At 42.4% G+C, this 12,545-nt stretch overlaps 1 protein-coding gene across 1 annotated transcript; it reads left to right on the top strand.

Moving 5' to 3' along the window:
- Positions 1-2,146: 2,146 nt before the first annotated feature.
- On the top strand, positions 2,147-11,735 carry CCNJ (cyclin J). The gene is made up of 5 exons (XM_036386183.1): positions 2,147-2,302; positions 4,006-4,216; positions 6,558-6,857; positions 6,951-7,110; positions 8,536-11,735. The coding sequence occupies exons 1-5, from the start codon at positions 2,234-2,236 to the stop codon at positions 8,951-8,953; spliced, it is 1,158 nt and encodes a 385-aa protein (XP_036242076.1). The 5' UTR covers positions 2,147-2,233; the 3' UTR covers positions 8,954-11,735.
- Positions 11,736-12,545: the final 810 nt, after the last annotated feature.

Below are 12,545 nucleotides of genomic sequence, written 5' to 3'. Positions count from 1 at the left end.
GAAGTTCCTTCCAAACCTATGTTTTCATTGCATGAAAAGCAGACAGATGTAACTGTTCACAGGACCAAGAACTCAATTCACTAAGATTGTAATGGGAAAAAGAATCTGAAATAGGGAGTTCCACAGCTCACTCCACCTCGCAGTGGCAAGTAACAATGACATCATTGTTTTTCTTGATTATATATAAATGGAATAGCTCTCAGAGCACATAGCCTTATGAGGATGGTGTTTCCTAGCCAAGCCAATCAAGCATATCTTAGAAATAAGCCAGCAAGCATCAGTATTTATTTCCTTGCTTAACAGTTCAGCACCAGACTAACCCACAGAGTGTTTAAAAGCTCTAGAGGGAGGCAGCACTGCTAATAGCAGTAAGAGAAGGACCATCACTTCCCTCTTTGGGCCCATTGTAACAGGTTTTAGCATGTTGGTGTTTATTAGCCTTCTCTTCATGCAGGCAACACATTTTTGAAGGCAATAAAGATGTTATAAAAGACATTCCCCATTCGGAATCTGTTTTTGAGACTTATCCTTGAAACACACAGTTTGGTATTACCTTTCTTCAAACATGAACAATTTAAAAACAATTTATCTGCAAATATAAAAATTAGCTTGAGTGTGCATTTGCCTATAAAATAATGTACAGAAATGAGACAAAAAGCCATTGGACCAGGAATATGCTAATTTGTCAATAGTCCATAGATCTCAGCTAGCTAATCTAAATAGTTAAAATATTTTTGTAATTATGCACCAAGAAAAAAACCCCAAACTTTTCTTGTTTTTTTTCCTTCAGAAAATTATGTATTTTATAACGACATCTGTTATCAATGGAAACAGTCCAAAAACGTGTCCTCAAAAAGAAAAGTTTCCACCTATGAGCACACCTCCTCAGATGAAAGGGACTATTGTAGTCTATAGGATTACCCATTAGACACAGGAACAGGCTTTTACAGTTCCCTCTAGAGAGTCATTAAACTGGTTATGTCAAAAAGTTGGTTTCTATTTTCTTAATTAAAAGGGAAAAAATCATGTCCGAGCAAAGGTAGAAACAAAAAATTAAATATATTCCCTCAAAAAAAAGCACATTTCTTCTCCATCACCTGTTGTACCAGGTTTTATAGTGTCATTAACTATTTGCTTCAATATTTATAAATTCAAATATGTGAAGGTCTCTGAAGCACTAAGTTTTATTTTGTAAGGTGCCTGTAGCGGGGGGTTACCGGGGAGTAGAAAGCAGCCAGGAAAAGGCTCTGTTAGCCAGGAACACGAGTGGGAGCTCTCGGTCACCAGCTGCAGGACACGGAGCCCTGGTGAGCGCTCAGCTGAGCAGCACCGGCTCCTGAAAGGGAGGATGCACGCTCCTGCAAACCTTCTCCCGGGATTTCACCAGCGCAGAACCAAACCAGTTCGGGACTGGAGCCCCAAAGCTCGGAGGAGGAGCGTGCGCCCCGCACTGCTCCCAGGACAATGCGCTGCAGGGCAGGAGCTGAGCGAGGCGCTGCCACCGCCACGTGCTGAAACCTCACAGCTGAGCCAACGGGGAAAGAGCCGGGGGAAAGAGGAATAAGAGGACTTAAAAAAAAAAAAAAAAAAAAAAAAAAGTGCTATCCGGAGCTCCTGGGGGCCCACAGACAGTTGTGCTCCGGCCGGCTGAGCCCATTGCCCCGGCTGAGGGACCCCTGCCGCGCCGCCCCGCCCGCACCTTCCCCGGGCCCAGAGGCGCCCACCTCCGGCCCGTGCCTGCCGCCGCTGATTGGCGGCCGGGGGCGCTGTAAGGCGGCCGGCGATTGGCAGCGGTGAGGGCCGCGCTGTAAGGCGGCCAGCGATTGGCGGGCGGGCGGGCCCGTGCGGGCGCTGCCCGGCTTTGTACACGCGCGGCCCTTTAACAATGGGCGCGGCGCGCGGCGCCGCGTGATGGCGGCGGAGCCCCGGGGCCGCCGCGCCGCGCTCGGGTGTCCCGGGCCGCGCCCCGCCACCTCTCCCGCGGCCGCCGCCACCACCTCCGCGACCCCCTCACCCGGCCGTGCCCCGCGGCGGGAGGGGGCGGCTTAACGAGCCGCACTTGTGCCCCGCATGGCGGCCAGCTGGGCCGGGGGGCCGGGGGTGCCCCGCGGCAGCTGATCGCGGTTAGCCGGGGGCGAGCCAGAAAGGGGCGAGGGTGGCGCTGCCTGTCCCGCCCTCAGCGAGTGCCGCTTCCTCCCCGGTGCCTGGGCCCGGGCGCCGCGCCGCGCTGCCGATGGAGCTGGAGGCGCAGTGGTGGACAGGACAGCTGGCGGCCGACATCCACCAAGCGCTTCGATACAAGGTACCGCGGGGGGAGCCGGGCTGGGGGCGGCCCCGGCGTCTTTGTGAGGCTCCGGGCGGCGGAGCCGCCGCGGGGGTAGCGGGCGGAGGGCGCGCCTGGGGCGGCCGCGCTCGGCGGAATTGGCTTTTGTGAACTCGGAGCTCGCCGTGTCGTCCCGCCGTGGGCGCCGGGGCCGTCTGTCCGTCTGTCCGCGGCCGTGACAGCTGATCCGAGCGGCCGGACTGTGCGCCCGCTGCTCCCCGGAGACGGCAAGGGCTCACGGTACGCCCGGTGCTGCTCTTGAGACGTTTGCAAGGTTTAAACTCGGTACAAAGCATTGTGGTGTTATTGGAGCAAAAAAACCCCGACTAACCAAACAAAAACCCAGTGAAAGAAACGCTGGGTGCGTTAATAGTGGAGGATTTAGGCAGTTGCTTAGAAGTTGCTTCGATTGTCTCGGAGTTGTTCTTCGGGACTGTTTTGATAAAGCACATCTTAACACCTGGGCTGAAAATCAGTTTACAATGACCGAACCTGCTAAAACAGTGCTTTTGTTGCTTGATGATACTCGATGAGCGGATTACTTTTCCCGGAGTCTTGATTGCTTTACTCTTTTTCCGGTGATGGAGGGAAATAAGGGAAGGACAGGATCATTTATTTGCTACCAGATTATCTTTACGAAAGCTAAGTTAGTGCTGCGAGAAGTGAATTATAAAGCTTAGTAGGTGGGAAGTTTGTTGTGGGCTTTTGTTTCACTTCAATAGCACGTTTCAAAACTTTGGATTTCAATTAAAACTTTGAAAAATTTATGACTCCATTGCAACTTGATGTCATTAACTTAAGTTAATCAAGATAATTTTCGCTGGAAATGTAATTGTACTCCAAATCCTACTTGAACACAGCGTGTGGGTGCACAGTCTATGTCATAAATTTATTCATAATAACAGAGGACAGTACTGCTGTTCTGCTGCATATAAGAAGAGGTACTAGCTACTCGGCAGGAGCCTGGTGGGTTTTTTTTTTCTACCAGTCCAAATTTTGTATTCAAAATAGATCATGGCACAGATTTTCTCAAATGTGGTGTTTCTAGGACCTTTGTTTCGAGGGGTCCTCTCCCCAAATCTGAGACCCTGTGAGCTTAAGTGCCTTAGAGCGCACTGCAATCAGTGTCAGTGTGACATCAGTCACATCGGGTCAGTGTTTTAACCTGCACGAGGCGAATGTTGGTTCATGCGCACCCCGCTCCTGTTCCTAAGGTTCAGCTGGCTGTTAGTGGTCTTTTCCTGGAGGCATCGGCAGGAGATTTGGCAGCTCTAGAACATGCAAACACTTAAGTACCAAGTGTGGTTGCCCAGATTGAGCTGTAGCAAGAGAGGGGTTAACTATTGAACTTTGCATTGAATCAGCTGAGGAATACTTGCATGCCCTTTGCAGCCTTTGCAGGAGAGACAATCCAACAGACATGGTAGAAGCTGAAGTCTGGCTGACTGCCCAAATGAAAGATGTTAAATTTTAGTTTGTTAATATTGTGCAGAAACAAAGTATTTTTTAGTTGTTTTGTAATACAACAAATATTTTCTTTTTTGCTGAAAAGGAATTCTGAAATTATGAGAACAGAGGGAAGAAGGGAGAAATCTTTGAAACTTCCGTTATAAATATTAAAATATCAGGTGTATTAATCTGATACCACTTCAAACTAAATCATTATTTTAATAATTCATTAGGAGCTAAAGCTGCCCTCTTACAAAGGCCAGTCTCCCCAGTTACACCTGAGAAGATACTTTGCAGACCTGATTGCCATTGTGAGCAACCGCTTCAGGCTGTGTCCTGCTGCGCGCCACCTGGCTGTGTACCTGCTGGACCTCTTCATGGACCGCTACGACATATCCACACAGCAACTGCACGTGGTTGCTCTGTCCTGTTTACTTTTGGCAAGTAAGTATGTGGCACCAAACTTTAACTAGTCTGATCAATTCTACTGCCAAATGCAGGGCTGTCTTGGTGGGATGGAGAAAACCAAGTGGTTATAAAAATGATATAAAGTAGATCTATAAATGATAAGCAGTGCATATCGGTTTGGCCCAGTTGGTAGAACATTTCTTTAGACTTGTTTGATTTCGTTTTGATTTCTGTTGGCACCTGATAAAACTGAGGGTGGGATAAAACAAGCTGTGATTAAAAACGAATGTTTATATTTGTAAACAAATTATTCTAATGTGAACTTTAAGACCTGTGTTGTAGAAACAAAAACCCCTAGAAAGACAGTCTATCTCAAAATAGGTATGTCCTGTGCTGGAAATTTGCCTATCTGTGATAAAGAAAGAAATTAAATAAACCATGTGTAGACTGCACTGCATTCTTCTGATTGTGCTGTGTAGTTCTAGAATACTCCAGATTTTTGTAAATGGCAATGTTATTTAAGCAAGCTAAGGCTAACATAAATCCTGTATTGTCACGCAAAAAAATGCAACACAGGTAAAATGCATTGGTGAATACACAGTACTCTGAAGACAGAATTAATTACAAACACTCATTATAAACAGTGCTGCTTATATTGACCTCAGGTTCTTGTGGTGTGTATCCACCTTTCAACATTTGGGGACCCCTTTTCAGTATCCCCGAAAAAATAAGGGTGCTGTTTGCTGGGAAACCTTCTGGCACTTGGTCATAGACAAATAGAAGTCAGAGAAAATGGTCCTGGCAGCAGAACTAACTGTTGGTTCAGTTTCTGCTGACCTGTTTCTCTGAATCTCTTCTCATTTTTCCCAGTAAGGGCTCTAGGCCCTCTTTGCTACAGAACTGGAGTGCAGTGGCATTGGACGGATTTCATCTTTCACTGCATCCCATGTCCACCAATACAGCTATTCAGCAGAGCAGTTAAATCAGAAAAGGGTTATTCCGCATTCTTCTGAGGGTAGACTTTGACTAGGTGCCACCAGCTAGTAATCTTCTCTTGGCAAAGGGCGTCGTGCTGAGCATGAAAACATTGCCTCAGAAACCACTGTAATCCATTTAGGAAAATGGACTGGCTTTGAAGTAATGCCGGATTTTCAAATTAAATTCATGTTCTGAAGAGAAATTTTTTTTGTTTGTTTTAAACAAACTTCTTCCATAGTTCATGGCAAGCTGCAAGTAGAGATCTAAAAGCCTGGAGAAGCTGTGTATGGGTTGGTTGAGAGAGAAGCAAAATGCTGTTTTAAACTTTTGCCCTGTGTGGCTCAAACAAGCAGTTTAATCAGTGGTGTAATAAGTTATGACACTGTGATATATCTGATAAGGTTAAAGAAGTAATAAGAGGAATTATTATGTGACTCCTGAAGTTTAATTTCTGTAATTACTGGAGCATGGGAAACAAAAACTAACAGACTGGCACTGGTATTGGATTAAGTCCTATGTAAGTACCTCCACTGTTGAAAAAAGTAAACGTTCATGTATGTTCAGTCCTGCAAAACTCAAAGAACGTGCATTTACAACCTATCATGTAGCACTGAATAGAGTGTAAGATGGAAAGAATTTGCAATGAAATTGAAATAGCACAACCATATGGCAAACTGTATGGAAATGTGACACTTGTTTCTCTTATTAATGGGTTTTCTACGTACACAGTTTTGCTTTAGGCTAAAAACATACAGGCCTGACAAGTTGAAAGTCCAAGGAAGGTTGCAACAGTGTATGTGGCAGAGGAGGTTTTCAGATGCACATTGCTGAAATCCACTTGTTTGCCAGATCTCAAGTATAAAACTGCACCTACCATTGCAGGCATTAAAAGCAGCCAGGTTGGCTGGAGCTCTAGCTATGCTCTAATGAGTTTTAGACACAAAAAGGGTGTGCAGGGGTGGGAGGGTGATTAAAGCCAAATGCTCTTGTGGTGTGTTTGCCAAGTCACATCAAAGTGGTATTTCATTGATGGTGGGGACACATTATACAATAATTGGGTGACAAAAATTTGCATATGTAGTGTCAGTGATGTCCTAATATTCTGCTCTTGGCAGCTGGCTTCTGTGTGCCAGCATGGGAAAACCAACAGGAAACACGGCACTGCACAATATCCTACACAATGTTTGACATTATCTGCTGAAATTTAGCCCATTTTAGTACATACCCCTTTTTGTCTCTAATAACATAGTCTATTTGAGCTTTGCATCTGCAGGAAAGTCTCAAGCTTGTTTGACATAGTAGAATTGAAATATGACCAACAAGACATTAGCTATAATCCATTTTATAGTGAATATGTGCTGAACCTTTTTTTTTCCCTCCTCTTTCTGTTCACCTGAAGGTAAATTTGAAGAAAAGGAAGACAGTGTTCCCAAACTTGAACAGTTGAACAGCTTGGGTTGTATGACTAACATGAATTTGGTACTAACAAAACAGAATTTGCTTCATATGGAGTTGTTGTTGCTAGAAACATTTCAGTGGAATTTGTGCCTCCCAACTGCTGCTCATTTCATCGACTATTATCTTTCTATTGCTGTCCATGAGACTGATCTTCATGATGGCTGGCCAATGGTTTGCTTAGAGAAGACTAAGTTATATATGGCAAAATATGCTGATTACTTTCTGGAAGTATCATTGCAAGGTGAGTTACAGATTTCAGATAATGACTTCTTTGTTGTCTTGACAGACAATATCAAACTTAAATGATTTTTTTTTTCTTATTCCTCCTTTCTAGATCATGAATTTTTAAATTATGCCCCTTCTTTAGTTGCTACTGCATGTGTAGCTTCTTCAAGGATTATCCTGCGTCTCTCACCCACATGGCCCACGCGGCTGCATCACCTCACTGCCTACTCCTGGGACTTCCTGGTGCCGTGTATTGAGCGACTCTTAATGTGAGTTAACACCAGTGGCTTTTTTAAGCCCATGTCTGCATCTGTTGTTATGCTTAATTGCTGCCAGCAGTGCAATTACGTTTCTTTAAAAATTTCCGTTCCTCTGTTCTAAAAATACTTATGTATAAGTTTGGTACATATTTTTAGGCAATAACTGTTTTGCTCTTTCCAAAAGAGAAGACTTTATCAGATCTAATCTCTTTCCTGATCTTTCAACAAATAAACTTCTGCCTTGCATTTCCACTGAACATCTGGGATGCTTTGAGCTTCTTCAATAGCTTGTTCCCAATCTCTCTAGTCTGATCTGAGAGCAAAGAGATAGTGAAGAGTACCAAAGGCAAAGGGGCTTTTGACTGTATGCCTTGGAAGTTCAAGGCATGCTCCAAAGAGATGATGGATCAAACCTGCAGAGGTGACCAGCTTTGGCAGGAGGAGATAACCACGAGTTTGTATCTATTCTTGCTGTATCCATTTTTGCATTACAGCTGACATAAGATAAAAATGCCAATGAATGCCAAGTGAACCTTCCTGGGTAAGCATGTTACACAATCTGCTTTCCCTCTACAGAAATTTGCTCTTACCCAAGTCTAACATAGTTGTGATCAGAAGATGCACAGCTGTATCTGGAAGAACCACATCAGCCTTAGAAATGTGACATTATCACCCTTGATGGCCTCTGCTGGCTTCACTTATGTGTATAATGAAAGGAGTAGTACCTAAAGCATGCAAGTGCTGTTGCAGAAGTGTTTTAAGTATTGCTCTGGAACAGAGGGAGGGCACCATCAAAAAGTTAGGAATGAAATGTGTAGGTGGCATCTGCTTAACCTCAGCACAGAATTGAGAAAGAGAGTGTGTCTAGATACATTTCAGACAGGTGTAAATCAAAGGGAATTCAGATGAGCCATACTGGATAGGGTAGAAAAAAGGTGAGACAAAGGAAAAAAAAAAGTGGTTTTGCTCTCTAGAACAGGATCTCATACCTATATACATATGGTCTTTAAGTACTGTAATGTAGACACTGCAAACCTTTCTGGTATCTTTCCTTTAGAAACCTTATACTCTGTTTAATTTAAATTAGGTAGAAGCAGCCAGTTCAGGTTCTGGTAATCCAGCAATTTGTTGGCCTATGTAAGTACAGTAGCAAACTTTACTGCACTGTGATTCTAGATCCCACTCTCTTACATGTATTGTACTTGGCTTTATCTGTGTTTTTTATTGCTATACAGTGAAGTAAAATGCTGGAAAGAGAGACTGTACCCCAACCACATTTCGAAACTTTAGGTTTTTTGGTTTGTTTTGTTTTTTAGTTTTGGAAGCTGGCAGATACTTGAATCATTTTTTAGAGTGCTCTTAAAGTTAACTCAAAGGAGTTTAAATTACATTAATATCTATTTTGATGTATTTTGTCTTTTCAATTTGTTTTAGTGCGCATGATAACGACGTGAAGGAAGCAAACAAGCAGAAAGGACAACAGGCTCAGTCTGCCCAGCACGCCGTGTTCCAGCCCCCAGCTCCCAGTGCCCAGCAGGCCAATGCTCAGCAGCACCAGCACGTACCGCAGTACCTGCAGGCTCACCAGTCCTCCTTGCAGTACCACCACCCAGCAGCACAGCAGCACAGCTGCCAGCAGATACTGTCATCCACTCACACAGCCTCCTACCCACTGCCTGCCTGCCCTGCTGCCTTACAGACCAGTGCTCAGGCTCGAGGCCACGTGCAGACGGGCGCTGCCATGTCCCTGGCTGTGCCACTGGACGTGAAGCCATGCATAAGTGTCTCCTACAACCGGACATACCAAGTGAATGGACGATATTCCTGTATTACTCCCTGCTTTGAGAGGTGATGAGTACAAAATGCTTTTGTGCTTGTTTGTTTTTTGGGGCGGAGAGTTGTGTGGAAAACGGTTTCATTTTTTTGTTAAACCTCAAAGTTGGAGGGCAAAAAATTGAATTAAAAAAGGTGTCTTCCCAGGAAAGAAAGCAAATGGATTGGCAACCGGTACCACAGCTCAAATAACAGCCTGCAAAAAGTTAGCACACAGACCATCCTCTGAAAAAGAATCTGTATGCTTGGGGATAATGCGTTCTTCCTCTGATGCTCAGAATATTCTGCTTCTAATGTGTGTCTGGGAAATACTACTCAAAAAAAAACCAGCTGTGGACTAACTACAGACTTATCTTTTAATGAAGGAGATATGCAGTATTATTTTGAAGACATTTATGTCATCCCACCATACAGTATTAACACTTTATACTTACTGAAACTTAAGAATCCACTGAATGCCAGACTTCTACAGGTACATGGAGATCACAGGAAGGAACAAATCTCATGTGGCTAACTCCATCTTGCCCCTTTTTCACCACTGGTGTTGGTTATTTGCTTTAGGCTAATGCACGTAAATTAACTGATATTTTGGCTAGTTTTTTAAGTTTTGTACCTTACAGGACAGACAGTATATTTTTGCCTCTTTTATTCTCCCTATCTTTTTTATGTTTAAAGTAACTCTTTCATACTAACTCAGGGACTTCTCTACTCGTTACTCTTTGCTGCTGGTTTGTACACTAATTGGGTTTAACTCGGGGAAGGAAGGCAGAGGGGGAAGAGATTATAGCAAGTGGAGTGGCTTTTCTTCAGGGCATCTATGCAGAGTACCAAAGGGATATGTTAGTGTTCACAGAATGTAGATGTGAACTACTGCCCAGCAGTGTGATAATTGAAGAAAAGAGAAAGTTTCAACTGAACTTGTACTGTACCAGAACTACTACAGTGGCTGTGATTCCTCTTTGTACACAAACACATGAATACTATTAACCAACAGAAAGCATCCTCCAGTTGTACTGACAGTATCATCCCTACAGAAAAAGTACACTTAAATGCTGACTGAAATCCAGTTCTGTCACGTTTATAGTGGAGGGAAATTCTCAGGTAATAAAGGGGCAACTTTTTCTTCTACTATTTGGGAGTTCCAGAAGAAGATGTAGAGATTTGCTCTTCCAAGTGGGTGGATCAAAAATATTTAGCAGAGTGAACTCCTTCACCACAAGTAAGGTGCTAATAATATAACTTTATGGAATTACACTATCTCCTGTGGAGTGGATAGTCTGAGGGTAGAAAGCTTCACTCATCCACCTCTTGGATGAAAATTATGGTAGAGATATTAACAGAGATGGTTTTTGGGGTCCTTTGTGTGTTTGTTGGGGTTTTTTTAGGGGGGTGTTGTGTTTTGGTTTTTTTTGTTTTTCTTTAAATACAAGAAGATATCAGACTTTCTCCTGTGGTAGAATGTGGGAGGAAGTGGTATGAATAACAGGATTCTTACTACTTTAAAATATCTTTATAGTACATGGGCTTAAGGCTTCTTTTGGTAGTTTCATTTGTTTTTTCACCATCTTCTTCCCTGTCTTAGTGGCAGCACTTAAAGTCGTGTTCCATCAAATGACACTGAATTACTGTGAATCCTACAGGAACTGTTTTGAAAGCAGGGGCAATTAAATTACATTATCAATATAAAGATGAAAGCTTTATCACCATAATGTTCAGAATGGAGGAGGACAGCTGTGTTCATTCTTTCTAGAGCTAAATTATAACATGCTACAAAAAACCTATTTATTGTTGAGGAGAAGAAATCCTGTTTCTCTTGTTTTGTCTTAAATTCCAGTTTCTGTTGTGGGCTTTTGTAGCATAGATGTGCAAGTCAAGAAGAATAGGAGGATGAATGGAAAAGATGACCCTCTCCCTTTTATCCTAGAGAATCAACTTTGAAATAGGCATAGTGTGGTCAATTCCTTATTAAAATGAAAGTGGGTTTGGTTTTTTTCCTCTCCTCTCTTCATCTCTTAATGAATATTTCCCTGTGTCTGAGAGTAGTGTTAAGTAGAGACTTTCCACCTTATAAGATGCCATGCTTTTTACTCAGCACTGTTACTCATTTTAGAGGGAAATGGACTTCTTTCTGCTGGTTTCATTTTGTTGCAATGCTGTATCCAAGTCCTCAGTGTTCTAACTACCTCTGATGCTATGAATGTACAGTCTTGTAATAGACCATGACTTGAAATAACAGCAGATGCCTGTAGCAATTTTTTTCTGTAAAATCTTCAAATCATCTAACTGGTCATCTTTTTTTGTGACACAGCAGTATAGGCTCTTCTTTTTTTGGGGTATTAGCAAATTTATCCCATAGGCATTTGATATATAAAAATTTAACTAATACTTAACACTGGAATTATAATGGGTGGGGGGCTTTTTCACTTAGTTAATACCACAGCTTTACATTTAATAGGGTATTTTTTATTTGACTATTTTAAGACATTAGGTCAATTGTAAAAAGATCCACTACATACTGTTTGTTTTTAATTTATTACTTAGTCTGAGTTTTTTTCTGACACTACAGCTGCATCATGACTACAGAGAAAATGTACACTGAACAGTTTCAATCTATATTATTTAAAAGGGCTTTATCAGTGTACATTAAAAATACACTGTTCTTACTATTAGAACCAAAATGTGTTTTTTATGGCATAAATAAGAATGGTGCTTCTAAATGCAAAATGTCCAAAACAATGGAATCTTTGTGAGTGCTATGCATTCAACTTATTTTTTAAAATAAAACTAGTTTTGAGTAAGAAGGTTCCAGTGTGTATTATGCTTTGTATTGTGTTATATAAAAGTATGTAAACTGTCTTGCCCCGTGTAGCTGGCTCAAGCTGTAAGGACTTCTCTCCCTCCCCCCTTGTTTTCTGTGACATATCATAAGCTTCAGGAACACTCAGCCTTCACAACTGAAAAAAAAAGTAGGAAGGAAATCATGCAGGAAGGAGCTTTAAAACTAATTGCAGCCACAGCATATGCTAAATATTGTACACTTCAACAATGAGTCTAGTACACAGCTGTAACAAAGAAATAAAGAACAAAAGATCTCGAGTAGCTCAAGAGCCAGCGGGTGGAATTCATTTTGTTCTCATGCAAAAAAGCAACCATTAATGCTGGCAATCTCAGATTTCTAATACTAGAAATCATTTAGGAGATGTGGGAATAGCCTCTTGTCAAGAGCCACAAGCACTTGTGTTATTTACAATAGCTGTGAAGGCTCAGTCATGCTACAGGCACTATAGAATCACATGATGTATCCCAGCCCAGATATTTTTGATTGGTTTGAACTTCTGATAACTGCTGCTTACTAGAAATAGTTCTGTTTCTTTCTAACACTGTGCACACTTTATATTTGTAGCAAGGCTGTGATGATGGCCTGAGTCACAAAAATTAATAAGTTGGCTTAAACTTTAATTTGTCTAAAGTTAAAAAATGAAATCATGAGGCCTCTTAGCTTTCACCCATCCATTTAGGAATAAACCACTGATAGTGAAAATCTTTCTGGAGGACCTAGGGCCGGAGGGAGAGCAAGCTGTACTCCATCTCTGTAAGGAACAAAGGCAATG

Source organism: Molothrus ater, chromosome 8, assembly GCF_012460135.2.
Source record: "Molothrus ater isolate BHLD 08-10-18 breed brown headed cowbird chromosome 8, BPBGC_Mater_1.1, whole genome shotgun sequence".
Taxonomy (NCBI): Eukaryota; Metazoa; Chordata; class Aves; order Passeriformes; family Icteridae; genus Molothrus; species Molothrus ater.
The sequence above is the reverse complement of the archived record's forward strand: the minus strand, read 5'-3'. Positions and strand labels throughout refer to the sequence as shown.

Coding starts and splice junctions, on each gene's coding strand:
- CCNJ (XM_036386183.1), top strand. CDS start 2,234: ATGGAGCTGGAGGCGCAGTGGTGGACAGGACAGCTGGCGGCCGACATC. Junction 4,217..6,557: donor GTCCTGTTTACTTTTGGCAA/GTAAGTATGTGG, acceptor GTTCACCTGAAG/GTAAATTTGAAGAAAAGGAA. Junction 7,111..8,535: donor TGTATTGAGCGACTCTTAAT/GTGAGTTAACAC, acceptor AATTTGTTTTAG/TGCGCATGATAACGACGTGA.